This window comes from Mustelus asterias, unplaced genomic scaffold (genome assembly GCF_964213995.1).
Source record: "Mustelus asterias unplaced genomic scaffold, sMusAst1.hap1.1 HAP1_SCAFFOLD_1424, whole genome shotgun sequence".
Taxonomy (NCBI): domain Eukaryota; kingdom Metazoa; phylum Chordata; class Chondrichthyes; order Carcharhiniformes; family Triakidae; genus Mustelus; species Mustelus asterias.
Window position 1 is genome coordinate 60,033 of NW_027591369.1, and position 23,190 is coordinate 83,222.

Below are 23,190 nucleotides of genomic sequence, written 5' to 3' on the forward strand. Positions count from 1 at the left end.
TGCAAAGGGACTTGGGAGTCCTAGTCCAGGATTCTCTAAAGGTAAACTTGCAGGTTGAGTCCGTAATTAAGAAAGCAAATGTAATGTTGTCATTTATCTCAAGAGGCTTGGAATACAAAAGCAGGGATGTACTTCTGAGGCTTTATAAAGCACTGGTTAGGCCCCATTTGGAGTACTGTGAGCAATTTTGGGCCCCACACCTCAGGAAGGACATACTGGCACTGGAGCGGGTCCAGCGGAGATTCACACGGATGATCCCAGGAATGGTAGGCCTGACATACGATGAACGTCTGAGGATCGTGGGATTATATTCATTGGAGTTTAGGAGGTTGAGGGGAGATCTGATAGAAACTTACAAGATAATGAACGGCTTAGATAGGATGGACGTAGGGAAGTTGTTTCCATTAGCAGGGGAGACTAGGACGCGGGGGCACAGCCTTAGAATAAAAGGGAGTCACTTTAGAACAGAGATGAGGAGAAATTTCTTCAGCCAGAGAGTGGTAGGTCTGTGGAATTCATTGCCACAGAGGGCTGTGGAGGCCGAGACGTTGAGCGTCTTCAAGACAGAAATTAATAAATTCTTGATTTCTCGAGGAATTAAGGGCTATGGGGAGAGAGCGGGTAAATGGAGTTGAAATCAACCATGATTGAATGGTGGAGTGGACTCGATGGGCCGAATGGCCTTACTTCCACTCCTATGTCTTATGGTCTTATGTTGTGGGTCACCTGCTCATGGTAAATAACCAATCAAATCCTTCACTTTTCTAGTCAGTAACCTTTCTCGGGGAGCGGATCTGTGACATCGGAATTAACCGGGACAATGTGTCGGAAGTGCTGCGGATTTTCCTGGAGGCTTACGGTGCTGAGACAGAGCTGTGTGAAGGTCTGAAGAGTAAATCATTCCAGGCACATTGCTCAGAGAGAAAGGCAGCCGTGCTGGCCTTCTTGGCCAATGAACTGTTGGGGAGCAGTGTAGTGATAAGGTAGGAGACACAAGATGCAACTTGCTTAACTTACAGAAGAGCCCAGCATGGAGTGTAGTGAATGCTGACTCTGCTGGCACGCTTACTCAAAAAAGGGTCAACTCTCGGTCTGTGCTGTGTTAGCGGATTGTCGTTTTTTTTCTCTCTCTCTGTGACTCTATCATGAATTACCGGAACTGTGGGTGGTGTAAGAAGTCTTCAGAGGCAGAAGTCCCTTCACCAAAATCCCTTTATTTACAAACTCTAACAGCAGTACACAGAGTGCGAGCAGTCAGCAGTCTACCTCCAGGAGTGTCAGAGGAACTGACACTCCCAGTTAAATACAAGGCAAAGACTCCCTGATTGGCCCATCAATTGGATCCTTAATCAGGGAGTTCATATTCCAATAGGCCAACCTCAATGGCCTGATTGAAGCCATTACAGGGTGTGTCTCTTCTGGAGCTGTTTCTCCAAGGGCTGGCACTGCTGCCTCACAGCGCCAGGGACCCGGGTTCAATTCCGGCCTCGGGCCACCGTCTGTGCGGAGTTTGCACATTCTCCCCGTGTCTGCGTGGGTTTCCTCCGGGTGCTCCGGTTTCCTCCCACACTCCAAAGATGTGTGTGTTAGGTGGATTGGCCGTGCTAAATTTCCCCTTAGCGTCAGGGGGACTAGCAGGGTAAATATGTGGGATTGTTGTGAATGCAGGCCGAATGGCCTCCTTCTGCACTGTAGGGATTCTACATGTGTCTCAGCTGTAGCTAACTGAGATTGGCTTTCCACTTTCTCTCTGAGTTAGTGCCAACACAGTTGAAATTGGGAACTAATTTGAGTGAAGAATCTGAAGCATTAATGCGTATCCTTCTCCAAGTTGGGATAGGCGCCTATCGGAGGAAGAGCCAGCCTGGGCCACATGCGTCACAGCTGCTCGTGGGCAACCTTGGCAAAGGCCTAGTCCGAGGTCGCCTGCCCTCCGGACCAGATTATGGGAATGGAGAACCTGGAAGAATGCAAATAACCAAGGAGAAGGATACAAGGACTGTGATATTAAAGCAAGGCTCTCAATTTGTTTTAACACTATGCAGGGAGATCGATAAGAACATAGATCATCGTGCCAACATTCGGAGGAACAAGTGGATTGTGGATGGAAAACTCAGGAGGTATGGCACTCTATTTCCTGTCTCTTGAAGCCCAGAAGAAAGTTTAATTTAAATTGGGACCTCAAATACTCCTCCTTGTAAATATGTTAATCTACATCCTCTTTTCTGTTTGTCCTAAGGCAGCACTAAAACTGTGGCATTAGCAGCAAGTGAATGAGTGAATCACACCCTGGTGTCTGAGCTAGTCAGAAGGACTGGCTAGGCCAGCACCTATTGCCCATCCCTAATTGCCCTTGAGAAGGTGGTGGTGAGCTGCCTTCTTGAACCCACTGCAGCAGTCCTTGTGATGTAGGTACACCCACAGTGCTGTTAGGGAGGGAGTTCCAGGAATGGCGATATATTTCCAAGTCAGGATGGTGAGTGACATGGAGTGTCATGAGCGGCACAGTGGCAGAGTGGTTAGCGCTGCTGCCTCGCAGCGCCAGGGACCCGGGTTCAATTCCGGCCTCGGGTCACTGTGTGGAGTTTGCACATTCTCTCCGTGTCTGCGTGGGTTTCCTCCCACACTCCAAAGATGTGCAGGTTAGGTTGATTGGCCGTGCTAAATTGCCCCTTAGTGTCAGGGGGATTAGCAGGGTAAATATGTGGGGTTACAGGGATCGGGCTTGGGTGGGATTGTTGTCGGTGCAGACTCGATGGGCTGAATGGCCTCCTCCTGCACTGCAGGGATTCTATGATTCTCTCCCTAAGTGGCACGACTAAGATTGGCAACAGAGTGTTGAATTGTGCATCTGAACCTGGATTATATTCTGGTTCCTAAGCATTGATCATTCCGGCTATTTTTGTTTAGTTTCCAAGCTGTGAATCATCATTAAGTGCTGCCGTCCAAGAATTATTAAACCTCACTCATTAACAAAGCATAGCAGCAGGACGAGCTGTTAACTCAGGCCAGCATCCCTTCTACTCCAGCATTACTCACAGTATCACAAATCCTAGTTATCCTGCTGGCTCGGGATAGGGGTGGGGGACAGGCTTGCCTGGGGCATTATTGAGCCATTTACACTAAAAGGTTGCCAGTTCAATCCCAGCTCTGATCTCAGCTGGGGTGGCAGCAGAGACACGATTAAATCCAACAGCCTCTGGATTAGGGCCCAGAAAGCAGCCAGGCCTTTTCATCATTTCAGTGTGCGCAGATACGCCAGATGAGGAGAGATTGGGGGTGACTGAGATACCATCCTCAGTTCTAATACCTTGTGTACATCCACCAGGTACCTCTGACCTGGGGGGGTGGGTGCGGTTTGCTCCACATGCTGGAAAACCCGGCTGCACTGAGACCGGGGCATCATCTTTAAACAGCACCCTGACCATAACAGGAATTAATCCCTCCCTCCTCCAGCCCACCACAGAGACCTCGGGCTCCCCACCCCCAATTGGAGTCGGCCCCTCTCCCGATCATTGGCCCCCTCCCCCCATCACTGGCCCCTCCCCCAATCATTGGCCCCTCCCCCAATCATTGGCCCCTCCCCCGATCATTGGCCCCCTGCCCCAATCATTGGCCCCCTCCCCCAATAATTGCCCCCTCCCCCAATCATTGGCCCCTCCCCGATCATTGGCCCCTCCCCCGATCATTGGCCCCTCCCCGATCATTGCCCCCCTCCCCCAATCATTGCTCCCCTCCCCCGATCATTGGCCCCCTCCCCCGATCATTGGCCCCTCCCCCGATCATCGGCCCCTCCCCCGATCATCGGCCCCTCCCCTATCATTGGCCCCTCCCCCAATCATTGGCCCCTCCCCCGATCATTGGCCCCCCCTCCCCCGATCATTGGCCCCCTCCCCCAATCATTGGCCCCTCCCCCAATCATTGGCCCCCTCCCCCAATCATTGGCCCCCTCCCCCAATCATTGGCCCCCTCCCCCAATCATTGGCCCCCTCCCCCAATCATTGGTCCCCTCCCCCAATCATTGGCCCCTCCCCGATCATTGGCCCCCTCCCCCAATCATTGCCTCCTCCCCCAATCATTGGCCCCTCCCCCGATCATTGGCCCCTCCCCCGATCATTGGCCCCCTGCCCCAATCATTGGCCCCCTCCCCCAATAATTGCCCCCTCCCCCAATCATTGGCCCCTCCCCGATCATTGGCCCCTCCCCCGATCATTGGCCCCTCCCCGATCATTGCCCCCCTCCCCCAATCATTGCTCCCCTCCCCCGATCATTGGCCCCCTCCCCCGATCATTGGCCCCTCCCCCGATCATCGGCCCCTCCCCCGATCATCGGCCCCATCCCTATCATTGGCCCCTCCCCAATCATTGGCCCCTCCCCCAATCATTGGCCCCTCCCCCGATCATTGGCCCCCCCTCCCCCGATCATTGGCCCCCTCCCCCAATCATTGGCCCCTCCCCCAATCATTGGCCCCCTCCCCCAATCATTGGCCCCCTCCCCCAATCATTGGCCCCCTCCCCCAATCATTGGCCCCCTCCCCCAATCATTGGTCCCCTCCCCCAATCATTGGCCCCTCCCCGATCATTGGCCCCCTCCCCCAATCATTGCCCCCTCCCCCAATCATTGGCCCCCTCCCCTGATCATTGGCCCCCTCCCCTGATCATTGGCCCCTCCCCTGATCATTGGCCCCTCCCCTGATCATTGGCCCCTCCCCCGATCATCAGCCTCTCCCCCTCTCCAAAGCATCTGCCCCCTGATCGTGGCCACCCCCCCCCCCCCACAATCATTGGCCCCTTCTCCCTAATAATTGCCCACGGCCATTAACAGAATCCCCTGCTCCTCCGCCCGCTTCCAGCCCACAACCAACTCTGAATGAATCTCCTGCCCTACGAGGCTCCCACTGGGCCGTGCCAACCTGGCAGTGCCAACCTGTGCCGGGGGCATTGCCAGGTCACTGCCTGACTATGTCCCTCTCCCCCAAGGTCTATACTCACCTTTACTCCTCGGTGGGGGGGAGACCCCCATGATAGATTCACGTCTAGGTGACCCTGTTGTAAATGGTGCTGGCGTGACCTCACGCTGGTGCCCACTGAATATCCAGTGAGGGGGGGAAGTCCCGGAGAGAGTGCGCACGAATGACACAGACAAGTCAATGAAAATGAGCTTCCTGGGATTCCCTGCGGCATGTTTCACACTTTCCGCCGGCGGGGGGACTGGAAGACCGCGCCGCCATTCCCGTGGACAGAGAGTGGCCCCAAAATCACCCTCTATATTTAACTTTGTTCTGGGAATCCCTCGCTCTGACCCAGGAATACAGACTGCAAGATGGAGAAACTAACAAGCGGGTGTGATCTGAAGTTATTTGCATGCAGTGACTTGCTTTGTTTTACAGTTCTTTTTGTATCTTGGGAGCCTGCAAGCTCACTTTTTGTTGTATTTGCATTTGTGCATTATACAATGACAATAAAGTTGAATTGAATAGAAGGCTCCTGCCAAGATGCAGTGAGGAAAATCTCTCCGCTCCCATTCCCTTCCTATCATTCATGAGGCACGAATCCTGAGCTGAAAGGCTATTTTTTCATTGTTCATTTCTGCTGATAGGTTGAAGAGAGCCCTGGCAAAGAGGAAAGGAATTCGGGAGCCCAATGGCATTGTGGACGATAAGAGGAGGAAGCAAGGCCTCAGTGTGGAAGAAGGCCACAACACTACTGCAGCTGGCAAGGGAGCAGAGGAGAATGCAAAGGAGGAAACTAAAGAGAAATCGTTGGAAAGAAGGACTGATGGAACTAACAAGGTTAAATGACGTTTCAGGCCATTTCCTTTCGCCAACAATTATTCCTTTTCCTTACTTTAGCATTTTCTCCAGTGCCCCACCGGGATTGGTGAACTGAAGCCACTCTTCCCCTGACCCGGAGCTCATCCTTCTCTCCACCTCACTCTGGGAGATGCCTCCCATTGGGAAGCTCCATTTGCTCTTGTTGAGAGCAAAACTGCCCGGAAACGGATTTCAGAGCCCTGGGTGAAATGCTGCATACTCAGCAACTAATTCCTGTTTCAAATCAGATCCCTGTCCTGATGGGAGGACTGATGCAACGTGGATGCAGTGTGTGCCGTCTGCAAGATGCACTGCCACAACTCACCAAGGTGTCTTTGGCAGCACCCCTGATTGGGCTGACTGGCCTGTGCAGTATATTCTACACAGACATGGCCGGTGACACTCAATGACACAGTCCTCTGATGCTCCAGCCTCTTATAAATGTTGTTCATTCAGAGTCTTCCTAATGTTGATTCTTGAATCAAATGTATTAAGCATGCATAAGCATGCAGGGTGGCACAGTGGTTAGCACTACTGCTTGGGTCACTGTCTGTGTGGAGTTTGCATGTTCTCACCCTGTCTGCGTGAGTTTCCTCCGGGCGCTCAAGTTTCCTCCCACAATCCAAAAATGTGCAGATTAGGTGGATTAGCCATGCTAAATTCTCCCTTAGTGTCCCGGCGTTATATACAGAATAAAGCTCCCTCTACACTGTCCCCATCAAACACTCCCAGGACAGGTACAGCACGGGGTTAGATACAGAATAAAGCTCCCTCTACACTGTCCCCATCAAACACTCCCAGGACAGCTACAGCACGGGGTTAGATACAGAGTAAAGCTCCCTCTACACTGTCCCCATCAAACACTCCCAGGACAGGTACAGCACGGGGTTACAGAGTAAAGCTCCCTCGACACTGTCCCCCATCAAACACTCCCAGGACAGGTACAGCACGGGGTTAGATACAGAGTAAAGCTCCCTCTACACTGTCCCCCATCAAACACTCCCAGGACAGGTACAGCACGGGGTTAGATACAGAGTAAAGCTCCCCCGACACTGTCCCCCATCAAACACTCCCAGGACAGGGACAGCACGGGGTTAGATACAGAGTAAAGCTCCCTCTACACTGTCCCCATCAAACACTCCCAGGACAGGTACAGCACGGGGTTAGATACAGAGTAAAGCTCCCTCTACACAGTCCCCCATCAAACACACCCCAGGACAGGTACAGCACGGGGTTAGATACAGAGTAAAGCTCCCTCTAACTGTCCCCATCAAACACTCCCAGGACAGGTACAGCACGGGGTTAGATACAGAGTAAAGCTCCCTCTACACTGTCCCCCATCAAACACTCCCAGGACAGGTACAGCACGGGGTTAGATACAGAGTAAAGCTCCCTCTACACTGTCCCCATCAAACCCTCCCAGGACAGGGACAGCACGGGGTTAGGTACAGAGTAAAGCTCCCTCTATACTGTCCCCATCAAACACTCCCAGGACAGGTACAGCACGGGGTTAGATACAGAGTAAAGCTCCCTCTACACTGTCCCCATCAAACACTCGCAGGACAGGTACAGCACGAGATTACAGAGTAACGCTCCCTCTACACTGTCCCCATCAAACACTCCCAGGACAGGTACAGCACGGGGTTAGATACAGAGTAAAGCTCCCTCTACACTGTCCCCCATCAAACACACCCCAGGACAGGTACAGCACGGGGTTAGATACAGAGTAAAGCTCCCTCTACACTGTCCCCATCAAACACTCCCAGGACAGGTACAGCATGGGGTTAGATACAGAGTAAAGCTCCCTCTACACTGTCCCCCATCAAACACTCCCAGGACAGGTACAGCACGGAGTTAGATACAGAGTAAAGCTCCCTCTACACTGTCCCCCATCAAACACTCCCAGGACAGGTACAGCACGGGGTTAGATACAGAGTAAAGCTCCCTCTACACTGTCCCCATCAAACCCTCCCAGGACAGGTACAGCACGGCGTTAGATACAGAGTAAAGCTCCCTCTACACTGTCCCCCATCAAACGCTCCCAGGACAGGTACATCACGGGGTTAGAAACAGAGTAAAGCTCCCTCTACACTGTCCCCATCAAACACTCCCAGGACAGGTACAGCACGGGGTTAGATACAGAGTAAAGCTCCCTCTACACTGTCCCCATCAAACACTCCCAGGACAGGTACAGCACGGGGTTAGATACAGAGTAAAGCTCCCTCTACACTGTCCCCCATCAAACATTCCCAGGACAGGTACAGCAGCAGGTTACAGAGTAAAGCTCCCTCTACACTGTCCCCATCAAACACTCGCAGGACAGGTACAGCACGGGGTTAGATACAGAATAAAGCTCCCTCTACACTGACCCCCATCAAACATTCCCAGGACAGGTACAGCACGGGGTTAGATACAGAATAAAGCTCCCTCTACACTGACCCCCATCAAACATTCCTAGGACAGGGACAGCAAGGGGTTAGATACAGAGTAAAGCTCCCTCTACACTGTCCCCATCAAACACTCCCAGGACAGGTACAGCACGGGGTTAGATACAGAGTAAAGCTCCCTCTACACTGTCCCCCATCAAACACACCCCAGGACAGGTACAGCACGGGGTTAGATACAGAGTAAAGCTCCCTCTAACTGTCCCCATCAAACACTCCCAGGACAGGTACAGCACGGGGTTAGATACAGAGTAAAGCTCCCTCTACACTGTCCCCCATCAAACACTCCCAGGACAGGTTCAGCACGGGGTTAGATACAGAGTAAAGCTCCCTCTACACTGTCCCCCATCAAACACTCCCAGGACAGGTACAGCACGGGGTTAGATACAGAATAAAGCTCCCTCTACACTGTCCCCATCAAACACTCCCAGGACAGGTACAGCACGGGGTTATAGAGTAAAGCTCCCTCTACACTGTCCCCATCAAACACTCGCAGGACAAGTACAGCACGAGATTACAGAGTAACGCTCCCTCTACACTGTCCCCATCAAACACTCCCAGGACAGGTACAGCACGGGGTTAGATACAGAATAAAGCTCCCTCTACACTGTCCCATCAAACACTCCCAGGACAGGTACAGCACGGGGTTAGATACAGAATAAAGCTCCCTCTACACTGTCCCCCATCAAACATTCCTAGGACAGGTACAGCACGGGGTTAGATACAGAATAAAGCTCCCTCTACACTGTCCCCCATCAAACACACCCCAGGACAGGTACAGCACGGGGTTAGATACAGAGTAAAGCTCCCTCTACACTGTCCCCATCAAACACTCCCAGGACAGGTACAGCATGAGGTTACAGAGTAAAGCTCCCTCTACACTGTCCCCCATCAAACACTCCCAGGACAGGTACAGCACGGGGTTAGATACAGAGTAAAGCTCCCTCTACACTGTCCCCATGAAACACTCCCAGGACAGGTACAGCACGAGGTTACAGAGTAAAGCTCCCTCTACACTGTCCCCCATCAAACACTCCCAGGTCAGGTACAGCACGAGGTTACAGAGTAAAGCTCCCTCTACACTGTCCCCATGAAACACTCCCAGGACAGGTACAGCACCAGGTTACAGAGTAAAGCTCCCTCTATACTGTCCCCATCAAACACTCCCAGGACAGGTACAGCACGGGGTTAGATACAGAGTAAAGCTCCCTCTACACTGTCCCGCATCAAACACTCCCAGGACAGGAACAGCACGGGGTTCGATACAGAGTAAAGCTCCCTCTACACTGTCCCCCATCAAACACTCCCAGGACAGGTACAGCACGGGGTTAGATACAGAGTAAAGCTCCCTCTACACTGTCCCCCATCAAACACTCTCAGGACAGGTACAGCACGAGGTTACAGAGTAAAGCTCCCTCTACACTGTCCCCCATCAAACACTCCCAGGACAGGTACAGCACCAGGTTACAGTGTAAAGCTCCCTCCACACTGTCCCCATCAAACACTCGCAGGACAGGTACAGCACGAGGTTACAGAGTAAAGCTCCCTCTACACTGTCCCCATCAAACACTCGCAGGACTGGTACAGCACGGGGTTAGATACAGAATGGAACTCCCTGTACACTGTCCCCATCAAACACTCGCAGGATAGGTACAGCACGGGGTTAGATACAGAGTAAAGCTCCCTCTACACTGTCCCCATCAAACACTCGCAGGACAGGTAGAGCACGGTGTTAGATACAGAGTAAAGCTCCCTCTGCACTGTCCCCCATCAAACACTCCCAGGACAGGTACAGCACGGGGTTACAGAGTAAAGCTCCCTCTGCACTGTCCCCCATCAAACACTCCCAGGACAGGAACAGCACGGGATTAGATACAGAGTAAAGCTCCCTCTACACTGTCCCCATCAAACACTCCCAGGATATGTACAGCACGGGGTTCGATACAGAGTAAAGCTCCCTCTACACTGTCCCCATCAAACACTCCCAGGACAGGTACAGCACGGGGTTAGATGAAGCTCCCTCTACAGTATCATAACAATGTGTCTTGAGCCAAACCTGATAAGGAAACCACCAATGCAATATTTCTCTATCGCACACAGTAGCTATCCTTCTGGCTTGTGGGAATGATATTGTAAATTTAATCCAGATTTATAAGCACTTTTTCATGGTCAGTTCACAAGCAGCTTTGAGAAGGACTGGGATGCAGCTTGTCTGCGTGTTCCCTCGGTCATAGCTGGTACAGAGAAAAAATTCAGAAACAAAACCTTGAGCAAAAGAATCACTTCTAAAATGATGAATGGGTCTGTTAGTTTGTGCTGTTAATGTACATTTCTTAATTACCCTTCTTAGACGGATGATCATCCTTCTCTCAGTGTGGCTGAATTAAATCGTCAGATTGAGAAACTCAGTAAGGTGAGTGATGTAGAATGCTCAAGGAATCCACACATTCTGCTTTACCAATAGATTGTGATAGAAGATCTCCATTCTAATCAGCCAGCGCAACAAACTATTAGTGTTTATCCTTTTTTAATCCTCCATAACCTTAAAGTTCTTTCTTAAGTACGGTACTGCATGGAGTTTTGGTCTCCTTACTTAAGGAGACCAAAACTTAAGACACTTGCATTGGAAGCAGTTCAAAGAACAAAGAAAATTACAGGCCCTTCGGCGCTCCAAGTCTGCACCGACCATGCTGCCCGACTGAACTAAAACCCCCTGTCCTTCCAGGGACCATATCCCTCTATTCCCATCCTATTCATGTATTTGTCAAGATGCCTCTTAAAACTCACTATCGTATCTGATTCCACTCCCTCCCCCGGCAGCGAGTTCCAGGTGCCCACCACCCTCTGTGTAAAAAACTTGCCTCGTACATCTCCTTTAAACCTTGCCCCTCGCACCTTAAGCTTATGCCCCTGAGTGGTTGACTTTTCCACCCTGGGAAAAAGCTTCTGACAATCCACTCTGTCCATGCCCCTCATAATCTTTGAAGGTTCATTAGGTTGATTCCCAGGATTAAGGGGTTTCTCTTATGAGGAAAAGTTGAGCAGATTGGGTTATTAATCAGATCAATTGGATTCATACAAAATATTTCCTTTACAAATATATTGCAATTGGAGTTAAAAAGATTGACTTGAAGAATAATTTGTGTAATTACCGTTGGAGTTTAGAAGAATGAGGAAAATACTGAAACATTCTGAGGGGGGTGTTTTGACAGGATAAACGCTGAGAAGGTTCATGGTGGGAGATATAGGAAGGATATCAGAGGTAGGTTCTTTACGCAGAGAGTGGTTGGGGTGTGGAATGGACTGCCTGCAGTGATAGTGGAGTCAGACACTTTAGGAACATTTAAGCGGTTATTGGATAGGCACATGGAGCACACCAGGATGATAGGGAGTGGGATAGCTTGATCTTGGTATCAGGTAAAGCTCGGCACAACATCGTGGGCCGAAGGGCCTGTTCTGTGCTGTACTGTTCTATCTAAGATGTCTCCCCTCGAGGGAGAATCTAGAATGAGGGGAGGGGCTCACTTTCAGAATAAGGGGCCTCCGATTGAAGACAGATGAGGAGGAATCTCTACTCTCCGAGGGTGATTAGTTTGTGTGGAGTTCTCACTCTCAAACCACAATGGAGGCTGGCTCACTGAATATATTCAACACTGATTGGACAGATTTTTGATGGCCAAGGAAATCCAGGGATATGGGGGACAGGCAGGAAAGTGGATAAGCAGTGATTTTATTGAGTCACAGAGCAGGCTTGAGGAGCCAAGTGGCCTATCCCTGCTCCAATATCTAATGTTCTTACTGTCAGGTTACCCCTCAAATCTCAATGGTCCAGTTAAAAATATCCTTACCGTCTCAAACCTCTCCTCACAACTGTAACTCCTTCTCGTAACATCCTAGTGAATTTACAGTGTCTTTTCTGTTGCATATATATCCTTCCTATAACCTGGCTCTGAACACTAGAATCTTTAATAAGTCGTCGTCACAATTTGCCAAATACCCTAACTTGGTATCATTTAGCAGATTTTGACTATATTTCTGTCGTAATCAATCCAGATCAATTGTGTACGCAGTGGATGAGAACGGGCCCAGTATACAACCCACCAGAACGTCACTCATCACATCTGAGACAGTTCCCTTTATCCCTACCATTTGTTTTCTGTCCTCTGATCATTTCTCTATCCATGTGACTACACTGCGGCACGGTAGCACAGTGGTTAGCACTGCTGCTTCACAGCTCCAGGGACCTGGGTTCGATTCCCGGCTTGGGTCACTGTCTGTGTGGAGTTTGCACATTCTCCTCGTGTCTGCGTGGGTTTCCTCCGGGTGCTCCGGTTTCCTCTCACAGTCCAAAGATATGCGGGTTAGGTTGATTGGCCAGGTTAAAAATTGCCCCTGAGAGTCCTGAGATGCGTAGGTTAGAGGGATTAGTGGGTAAATATGTAGGGATATGGGGGTAGGGCTTGGGTGGGATTGTGGTCGGTGCAGACTCGATGGGCCAAATGGCCTCTTTCTGTACTGTACGGTTTCTATGATTCTGTGATTCTATTCCCCTCAAGTCCATGTTGCATTATCAAGAGCCTGCAAAAACCCTCTGAGCACAGGTGCACATACACACATGCACATGCAGTGGCGCGCATGCACAGATATACACGCATGCACAGATATACACGCATGCACAGATATACACGCATGCACAGATATACACGCATGCACAGATATACACACATATACAGATTTTCACACAAACACATGCATGCATAAACACACAGACATTCACACACATACACACACTAAATTTGATCTCCTTTGCCTGTTGTCTATGTTTTCATCCCTGTAAAGTGATCTGAGATGTTTCCTTTACACAGGAGCGCAATAGCAATGTCTGCCGTCGCTGTTTGGTAACCAATGTCGCGGTTGCTTGTTTCCACAGCGACAGAGCTTTTTTGCACGGAAGCTGCTTCAAGTCTCCCAGACACTACGTGCCTTGTTACTGGGACAGGATCGTTTCAGGCGCCGCTACTGGGTTTTTCCTCACCTCTGCGGGGTATTTGTGGAAGGCTCTGAGGCATCATTAGGTAAGACTGAGAAAGTCCACGGCTCTGTGGTTAAAAAGTCAAGACTGACAAATCCCCAGGGCCTGATGGAATCTATCCAAGGCTGCTCAGGGAGACGAGAGGTGAAATTGTTGGGCCTCTGACGCAAATCTTTGTCTCGTCACTGGACGCAGGTGAGGTCCCAGAGGATTGGAGGATAGCTAATGTGGTCCCGTTGTTTAAGAAGGGTAGGAAGGATAACCCGGGTAATTATAGGCCGGTGAGCTTGACGTCCGTGGTGGGGAAGTTGTTGGAGAAGATTCTTAGAGATAGGATGTATGCGCATTTAGAAAGGAATAAACTCATTAATGATAGTCAGCATGGTTTTGTGAGAGGGAGGTCATGCCTCACTAACCTGGTGGAGTTTTTTGAAGAAGTGACCAGAATGGTTGACGAAGGAAGGGCCGTGGATGTTGTCTATATGGACTTTAGTAAAGCGTTTGACAAAGTCCCTCATGGTAGGCTAGTGAAAAAGGTTGGATCTCATGGGATAAAGGGGGAGGTGGCTAGATGGGTGGAGAACTGGCTTGGTCACAGAAGACAGAGGGTGGTAGTGGAAGGGTCTTTTTCCGGCTGGAGGCCTGTGACTAGTGGCGTTCCGCAGGGCTCTGTATTGGGACCTCTGCTGTTTGTGATTTATATAAATGATCTGGAAGAAGGAGTAACTGGGGTGATCAGTAAGTTTGCGGACGACACAAAACTGGCAGGACTTGCAGATAGTGAGGAACATTGTCAGAGGCTACAGAAGGATATAGATAGGCTGGAAATTTGGGCAAAGAAATGGCAGATGGAGTTCAATCCTGATAAATGCGAAGTGATGCATTTTGGTGGGAATAATGTAGGGAGGAGCTACACGATAAATGGAAGAACCATAAAGGGTGTAGAGACGCAGAGGGACCTGGGTGTGCATGTCCACAGATCTTTGAAGGTGACGTCACAGGTGGAGAAGGTGGTGAAGAAGGCATATGGCATGCTTGCCTTTATAGGACGGGGCATAGAGTATAAAAGTTGGGGTCATATACATGGATTTTAGTAAGGCGTTTGATAAGGTCCCCCATGGTCGGCTTATGATGAAAGTGAGGAGGTGTGGGATAGAGGGAAAGTTGGCCGATTGGATAGGTAACTGGCTGTCTGACCGAAGACAGAGGGTGGTGGTCGATGGAAAATTTTCGGATTGGAGGCAGGTTGCTAGCGGTGTGCCGCAGGGATCAGTGCTTGGTCCTCTGCTCTTTGTGATTTTTATTAATGACTTAGAGGAGGGGGCTGAAGGGTGGATCAGTAAATTTGCTGATGACACCAAGATTGGTGGAGTAGTGGATGAGGTGGAGGGCTGTTGTAGGCTGCAAAGAGACATAGATAGGATGCAAAGCTGGGCTGAAAAATGGCAAATGGAGTTTAACCCTGAGAAATGTGAGGTGATTCATTTTGGTAGGACTAATTTAAATGTGGATTACAGGGTCAAAGGTAGGGTTCTGAAGACTGTGGAGGAACAGAGAGATCTTGGGGTCCATATCCACAGATCTCTAAAGGTTGCCAGTCAAGTGGATAGAGCTGTGAAGAAGGCCTATAGTGTGTTAGCTTTTATTAACAGGGGGTTGGAGTTTAAGAGCCGTGGGGTTATGCTGCAACTGTACAGGACCTTGGTGAGACCACATTTGGAATATTGTGTGCAGTTCTGGTCACCTCACTATAGGAAGGATGTGGAAGCGCTGGAAGGAGTGCAGAGGAGATTTACCAGGATGCTGCCTGGTTTGGAGGGTAGGTCATATGAGGAAAGGTTGAGGGAGCTAGGGCTGTTCTCTCTGGAGCGGAGGAGGCTGAGGGGAGACTTAATAGAGGTGTATAAAATGATGAAGGGGATAGATAGAGTGAACGTTCAAAGACTATTTCCTCGGGTGGATGGAGCTATTACAAGGGGGCATAACTATAGGGTTCGTGGTGGGAGATACAGGACGGATATCAGAGGTAGGTTCTTTACGCAGAGAGTGGTTGGGGTGTGGAATGGACTGCCTGCAGTGATAGTGGAGTCAGACACTTTAGAAACATTTAAGCGGTTATTGGATAGGCACATGGAGCACACCAGGATGATAGGGAGTGGGATAGCTTGATCTTGGTTTCAGATAAAGCTCGGCACAACATCGTGGGCCGAAGGGCCTGTTCTGTGCTGTACTGTTCTATGATGTTGCAGATGTATAGAACGTTGGTTCGGCCGCATTTGGAATACTGCGTCCAGTTCTGGTCGCCACACTACCAGAAGGACGTGGAGGCTTTGGAGAGAGTACAGAGGAGGTTTACCAGGATGTTGCCTGGTATGGAGGGGCTTGGTTATGAGGAGAGATTGGGGAAACTGGGGTTGTTCTCCTTGGAAAGACGGAGGATGAGGGGAGACTTAATAGAGGTGTATAAAATTATGAAAGGCATAGATAGGGTGAACGGTGGGAAGCTTTTCCCCGGGTCGGTGGTGACGTTCACGAGGGGTCATAGGTTCAAGGTGAAGGGGGGGAGGTTTAACACAGATATCAGAAGGACATATTTTACACAGAGGGTCGTGGGGGCCTGGAATGTGTTGCCGGGCAAGGTGGTGGAGGCGGACACACTGGGAACGTTTAAGACTTATCTAGACAGCTATATGAACGGAGTGGGAATGGAGGGATACAAAAGAGTGGTCTAGTTTGGACTAGGGAGCGGCGCGGGCTAATTGTTCTTTGTTTCTCGTTTCAAGGCTTCATTCTATGATCATCTTGCTGGTGCCAGTACAGAGCGAGACTGCGGATAGTTGGGAACCTGTCTCGGGGGCAGGGAATTCAGATGGTGTTCGTAAAGCAGAAGTGGAAATGAATAGGGTTGGGAAGCATTTTCTGATCAGGGCCAGTGTGATCTCCTGGACTCGTTTCGATCGCCTCAGGGGGTCGGAGAGGAATTTCCCAGATTTTCTTTTCCCCATATTGGCCCTGGGGTTTTCACTCTGGGTTTTCGCCTCTCCCTGGAGATCACATGGTCTGGAATGGGGGGGTGGGGGTGAGTTAATAGGTTGTGATGAACAAAGCATCGTAGCTGTGAGGGACAGCTCGGTGGATAGGATATTAGGATGTAGATAGGCTGGAAAATTGGGCGGGGATCCTGGATTCAGGATTCAATCCTGGACCGGGGAGCGGCGCGGGCTTGGAGGGCCGAAGGGCCTGTTCCTGTGCTGTATTGTTCTTTGTTCTTGTTCTTTGTATTGCACTCCCATAATGCAACTATTTCTGTTTGATGCTTTTCTACATTTCCACCAAAATCCATGATCTAATCAGCTCCATTTTCCTCCCCGCTATTCCCGTAGTTTCCACATCCCTTTCCCTCCAACCCCATGGCCAAAGACACAGCCTCCTGTGAAGTGTGCTTCTACATGTCCCAGCAGACCTCCCACTGCCTGTTTACTATTTGTGACAGTTAGAGAGTCATTATGATACAGAGGGTGACCATTTGGCCCATAGCGTCCATGCAGGGTCTTGGCACAGTGAGTGCTGACGCAATAGCATCTTTGGGAGGCATCAGAATGAAACCGATTCTGACCTAAACCAATCTCCAAGCATGCTCATCTTTCAAGATCTCTTCCCATTGCACTATGTTCTGGTATGAATCACTGCTTTTCGCAAGGGAGGGGAGACAATTGAGAGGTACTGAAGGAAATGGCAGGTTTGGGAGTTTGGGGGTGGGGGGAGGGGAATTTGGGGTTTTGAGACTCTAAAATACATATTGGACATATTCAATCGAGAACATTTATAGGCGGCATGGTGGCACAGTGGTTAGCACTGCTGCCTCTCAGCGCCAGGGACCCGGGTTCAATTCCAGCCTTGGATGACTGTGTGGAGTCTGCACGTTCTCCCTGTGTCTGCATGGGTTTCTTCCGGGTGCTCCGGTTTCCTCCCACAGTTTAAAGATGTGTAGGTTAGCTGGATTGCCTTGCTAATTTGTCCCTTAGTGTCCAAAGATGTGTAGGTTAGGTGGATTGGCCATGCTAAATTGTCCCTTAGTGTCCAAAGATGTGTAGGTTAGGTAGATTGGCCATGCTAAATTGCCCCTTAGTGTCCAAAGATGTGTAGGTTAGGTAGATTGGCCATGCTAAATTGTCCCTTAGTGTCCAAAGATGTGTAGGTTCGGTGGATTGGCCATGCTAAATTGCCCCTTAGTGTCCAAAATGTGTAGATTCGGTGGATTGGCCATGCTAAATTGTCCCTTAGTGTCCAAAGATGTGTAGGTTCGGTGGATTGGCCATGCTAAATTGTCCCTTAGTGTCCAAAGATGTGCAGGTTAGGGGAATTGGCCATACTAAATTGGCCATTAGTGTCCAAAGATGTGCAGATTAGGTGGATTGGCCATGTTAAATTGCCCCTTAGTATCCAAAGATGTGTAGGTTAGGGGGATTGGCCATGCTAAATTGCCCCTTAGTATCCAAAGATGTGCAGATTAGGTGGATTGGCCATGCTAAATTGCCCCTTAGTATCCAAAGATGTGTAGGTTAGGGGGATTGGCCATGCTAAATTGCCCCTTAGTATCCAAAGATGTGCAGATTAGGTGGATTGGCCATGCTAAATTGCCCCTTAGTATCCAAAGGTGTGTAGGTTAGGGGTATTGGCCATGCTAAATTGCCCCTTAGTGTCCCAAGGTGTGTAGGTTCGTGGGGTAAATACATGGGATAATGGGAATAGGGCCTGGTTAAGATACTTTGTTGGAGAGTTGGTGCAGGCTTGATGGGCCGAATGGCCTCCTTCCGCACTGTAGCGATTCTATGATTCTATTTAACTCTCAGCATTTTGATCTGTACAACGTATTCTTGATGAAGAAATGTCACACTCCAATCTTTGATCTCCATCAGGTACAGAAGAGGTGGAGACAGAAACGAACCAATGTAAGCACATTGAGAGTGCCCCAGTTAAAGTGGAGTCGACCGATGTACCAGAAAGGAAGCCAACCACTCTGGCTCAGCTGGCAGATAAGCGGCAGGGAAAGTGTGACACTGAACTGGTCAACTCAGAGAACCCACTGTGGCACTGCATTGCTGCAAATGCCAAACGTTACGGTGACGCTGTCCAAGACTCGCATTCCACCAGTCAGACTCATCATAACGTTGACCAATCGGGTGTTTTTTTAGCCTGGCTGAGCGTCCTACAGAACTCTGTGTCAAATCTCTCCCTTCCAACGCCTCAGTGCAGCACCAGCAAAGACGGCCCGAGCGCTATCTCCCCAGAAATGCTGCTGGCCAGCAATCGGAAGCTGTTTGATCTCAGTGTCCCAAACTCGGAGCAAAAGGTGAAAGAGTGTGCCGAGAAACACGGACAGTGGTTCAGCCTACTACCCAGAACCCCCTGCGATTCCTCTTCTCTTACCCACCTGCCATTTTCTTCACGTCACGCATTGCTGAATCAATCCCAGAGACTGGATTCGGATCCAAGTCAACTGAACCACAGTGCACGAAAGCCGCTCGCCTCTATTGCAACGTCACAGGTACACGTGATTTGCTTCTTTTGGGCGCAGGAAGAAAGAGGGAGGGTCTGAATTGAAATAGGGCTTTTTAAATGTTGACAAATTCAGGGGTGACCTTTGACCTGTGAGCCTCGGATTGACTAATGACTGCCAGATGAACTGAATGTGGGCTGTCTCAGTCCAGTTCCTCATGGGCTTTACAGAATTACTCATCACTTAGTGACCAATCTCACTCAGCCAAGGTGCAGGAAATGGAAAAATGCCTGATGGCTCAGTAGTGGGTGTTTATTTAAGCGTGGCGTGTTGTTAAGACAGAGTCCAGTAAACTTTACCAATGCACTTTGAAAATCATAGTACGATCAGACAAATTTTACAAAAGGGAAATAGTATTCGACCAATTAATCAAGAGCTATTTTTAAGAAAGTAAGGGAGATAAAAGGGAACCGGTGTCCTTGGATTTTCAAAAGGCATTTGATAACTTGCATAGAAGGTTCACTCGATTGGTCCCTGGGATGAGAGGTTGTCCTATGATGAGAGGCTGAGTAAATTCACCAAAGATCCTTAGACACCTCCTTCCAAACCCACGACCACTTCCATCTAGAAGGACAAGGGCAGCAGACACATGGGAACACCACCACCTGCAAGTTCCCTTCCAAGCCACTCACCATCCTGACTTGGAAATATATCGGCCGTTCCTTTGCAGCCGCTGGGTCAAAATCCTGGAATTCCCTCCCTAACGGCATTGTGGGTCAACCCACAGCACATGGACTGCAGCGATTCAAGATGGCGGCTCACTACCACCTTCTCAAGGGCAACTAGGGATGGGCAATAAATGCTGGCCAGCCAGCGACGCCCATGTTCCACAAATGAATTTTTTAAAAATTGGGTTGATATTCTCTGGCGTTTAGAAGAATGAGAGGGAATTCTGAAGATACAGGATTCTGAGTGAGTTCAACAGGGTGGACACTGACAGGTTGTTTTGTCCTGGCTGGGGAATCTAAAACATGGGAGCACAATCTCAGGATAAGGGATTGATCATTTAGGACTGAGATGGGAAATCTCTTCACTCAAAGGGTTGTGAATCTTTGGAATTTGGCTTGTGGATGCTCTATCACTGAATATATTTGAGACTGGGATAGATGTTTGGGAATTTCGGGACATGGGAAGCGGGAGGGGAAAGTGAAGCTGAGGCCCAGGATCAGCCATGGCCGCACTGAATTGCAGAACGGGCTTGAGGGGCCGAATAGTCTCCTGTTGCTCCTATTTCTCATGTTCTTATGTAACCAACGTACAAACCTGACCTGGACACGTGACTGACGCTGGGATCAAAAAGTGGGAGGCGTAACATAACCCAGTACTGGCACCTTTTACCTGATTTTTAACAAAGGAGCCGAGTTGTTACACAGTGGCGATGATGACATACTGTACACACGGGTGGCACAGTGGTTAGCACTGCTGCCTCACAGTGCCAGGGACCTGGGTTCAATTCTCGGCTTGGGTCACTGTCTGTGCGGAGTCCGCACATTCTCCCTGTGTCTGCGTGGGTTTCCTCCGGGTGCTCCGGTTTCCTCCCACAGTCCAAAAGACGTGCTGGTTAGGGTGCATTGGCCGTGCTAAATTCTCCCTCAGTGTACCCGAACAGGAGTGTGGCGACTGGGGGATTTTCACAGTAACTTCATTGCAGTGTTAAAGCCTTACTTGTGACACTAATAAAAAATAAAACTTTAAAAACAAGCTGATTTGCTGCGCATATGTGGAATTATTCAGAGAAGTGTTGAAATTTAAACATGACTATAGGGCAGTGGCACATGCTCTTGTGGAACTGCTGCCTTGTGGAAGTTTGCTACAGAAGCGCGATGCCTAGTGACTATTCTCATGATCCATCCCTCTTGTTAAAAGGAGTGAATGCAGAGCAAATACAGCCCAGAACTGAGTTAACTTGTCCTATGATGAGAGGCTGAGTAAATTCACCAAAGATCCTTAGACAGCACCTTCCAAACCCACGATCACTTCCATCTAGAAGGACAAGGGCAGCAGATACATGGGAACACCACCACCTGCAAGTCATAGAACTGAGTTAACCATCTCAGCCAGGGAGTGTAGGAAGAGGAAATGGAAAGCCAGCTCCTGACCACTGTCTAGCAACCCCTGCTGGGAAGAGTGAATGATATCAGTCCGAGATTGATACAGTTCTTTGACCATGGCGTCTGTGCTGCCTCTCGGGTGATGAGTGGATTTAATAGCAATAAGGCCATCAACCCTGGTGACACCTCACTGGGTAAACGAGACATTGCCACCAGAACACTAAATATGACACTAAAGTCGGTGGAGTTGTGGACAGTGCGGAGGGAAGTGGCAGTTTACAGAGGGACATAGATAAGCTGCAGAGCTGGGCTGAGAGGTGGCAAATGGAGTTTAATGCGGAAAAGTGTGAGGTGATTCACTTTGGAAGGAGTAACAGGAATACAGAGTACTGGGCTAATGGTAAGATACTTGGTAGTGTGGATGAACAGAGAGATCTGGGTGTCCATGTGCATAGATCCCTGAAAGTTGGCACCCAGGTTGATAGGGTTGTTAAGAAGGCGTACGGTGTGTTAGCTTTTATTGGTAGAGGGATTGAGTTTCGGAGCCAGGAGGTCATGCTGCAACTGTACAAAACTCTGGTGCAGCCGCATTTGGAGTATTGCGTACAGTTCTGGTCGCCGCATTATAGGAAAGATGTGGAAGTGTTGGAAAGGGTGCAGAGGAGATTTACCAGGATGTTGCCTGGTATGGTGGGAAAATCGTATGAGGAAAGGCTGAGGGGCTTGAGGTTGTTTTCGTTAGAGAGAAGAAGGTTAAGAGGTGACTTAATAGAGGCATACAAGATGATCAGAAGATTAGATAGGGTGGATAGTGAGAGCCTTTTTCCTCGGATGGTGATGGCTAGCACGAGGGGACATAGCTTTAAATTGAGGGGTGAGAGATATAGGACAGATGTCAGAGGTAGGTTCTTTACTCAGAGAGTAGTAAGGGCGTGGAATGCCCTGCCTGCAGCAGTAGTGGACTCGCCAACATTAAGAGCATTCAAATGGTTATTGGATAAATATGGATGATATTGGAATAGTGTAGATTAGAGGGGCTTTAGATTGGTTCCACAGGTCGGCGCAACATCGAGGGCCGAAGGGCCTGTACTGCGCTGTAATGTTCTATGTTCTATGTTCTATTACCAATCTCGGAATTGCAACAAAGAGTTAATCCCTCCAGGAGAGAGATGGGAGAAAGGTTAACAGGGAAAGGTACTGGGAGAAGCGGGAGACAATGATTTGGAAGCAATAGTAAATGGTCAGTGGAAGTGGGGTGTGCTCTTGTGAATGTACGGTTGGTACATTGTTGGTGTCCCATACACATCTGCATCAAAGCCTGGTACACCTGAGCTGAGTGAGCTTCATGCTGACACTGGGCTGAAAGATTCAGAGAGTGTTCCACTCCCCAATTGCTTCTTTGATTTTTTTTCCCTGTGACAGTAGTTTGTCCTGGTCTGATTCCTGACTGGAAAGTGGCCTCAAAGACCGTCTCCAATACTTTGTTTAAAACATATTCTTTCACGGGATGGGGACGTGGCTGGGCCAGCACTCAATTGGCCATCCCTAATAGCCCTTGAGAAGGTGGTGGTGAGTTGCCTTGTGGTGTAGGTACACCCACACTGCTGTTAGGGAGGGAGTTCCAGGAACGGCGATGTATTTCCAAGTCAGGATGGTGAGTGACATGGAGGGGAAACTTGCAGGTGGTGGTATTCCCCATGCTTGTGCTGCCTTTGTCCTTCTAGGTGGTAGAGATCTTGGGTTGGAAGGTGCTGTCTGAGCAGCCTTGGTGAGTTCCTGCAGTGTGTGTTGGAGATGGTACACACTGCTGCCACTGGGTGTCAGTGGTGGAGGGAGGGAATGTGGTGCCAATCAAACAGGGCTGCTTTGTCCTCGATGGTGTCGAGCTTCTTGAGTGTTGGAGCCGCACTCATCCAGGCAAGTGGGGAGTATTCCATCACACTCCTGACTTGTGCCTTGTCGATGATGGACAGGCTTTGGGGAGTCAGGAGGTGAGTTACTCACCGCAGAATACCCAGCCTCTGACCTGCCCGCAGCATGTATATGGCGAGTCCATTTCAGTTTAATGGTGACCACCCAGGATGTTGATAGTAGGGAAGTCAGTGATGAGAAATGTCATTGAATATCAAGGGGAGATGGTTAGATCCTCTCTTATTGGAGATGGTCATTACCTGGCACTTGTGTGGCGCGAATATTACTTACCAGTTCAATCCTGGGTATTGTCCAGATCATTTGAACATGGACTGCTTCAGTATCTGAGGAGTCGCGAATGATGCTGAACATCATGCAGT

At 49.6% G+C, this 23,190-nt stretch overlaps 1 protein-coding gene across 1 annotated transcript in view; it reads left to right on the forward strand.

Annotated features, from left to right (window-relative positions):
- Nucleotides 1–23,190, forward strand: part of LOC144488264 (bromodomain adjacent to zinc finger domain protein 2B-like) — a gene marked incomplete at its 3' end in the record, with an annotated part of 79,763 nt that overhangs the window by 54,056 nt on the left and 2,517 nt on the right. Inside the window, exons 12-17 of the mRNA XM_078206305.1 lie at nucleotides 769–983; nucleotides 2,046–2,120; nucleotides 5,599–5,791; nucleotides 10,607–10,669; nucleotides 13,187–13,331; nucleotides 18,208–18,836. Coding sequence (XP_078062431.1) covers nucleotides 769–983; nucleotides 2,046–2,120; nucleotides 5,599–5,791; nucleotides 10,607–10,669; nucleotides 13,187–13,331; nucleotides 18,208–18,836 — 1,320 coding nt within the window. The remainder of the gene's footprint in view (nucleotides 1–768; nucleotides 984–2,045; nucleotides 2,121–5,598; nucleotides 5,792–10,606; nucleotides 10,670–13,186; nucleotides 13,332–18,207; nucleotides 18,837–23,190) is intronic.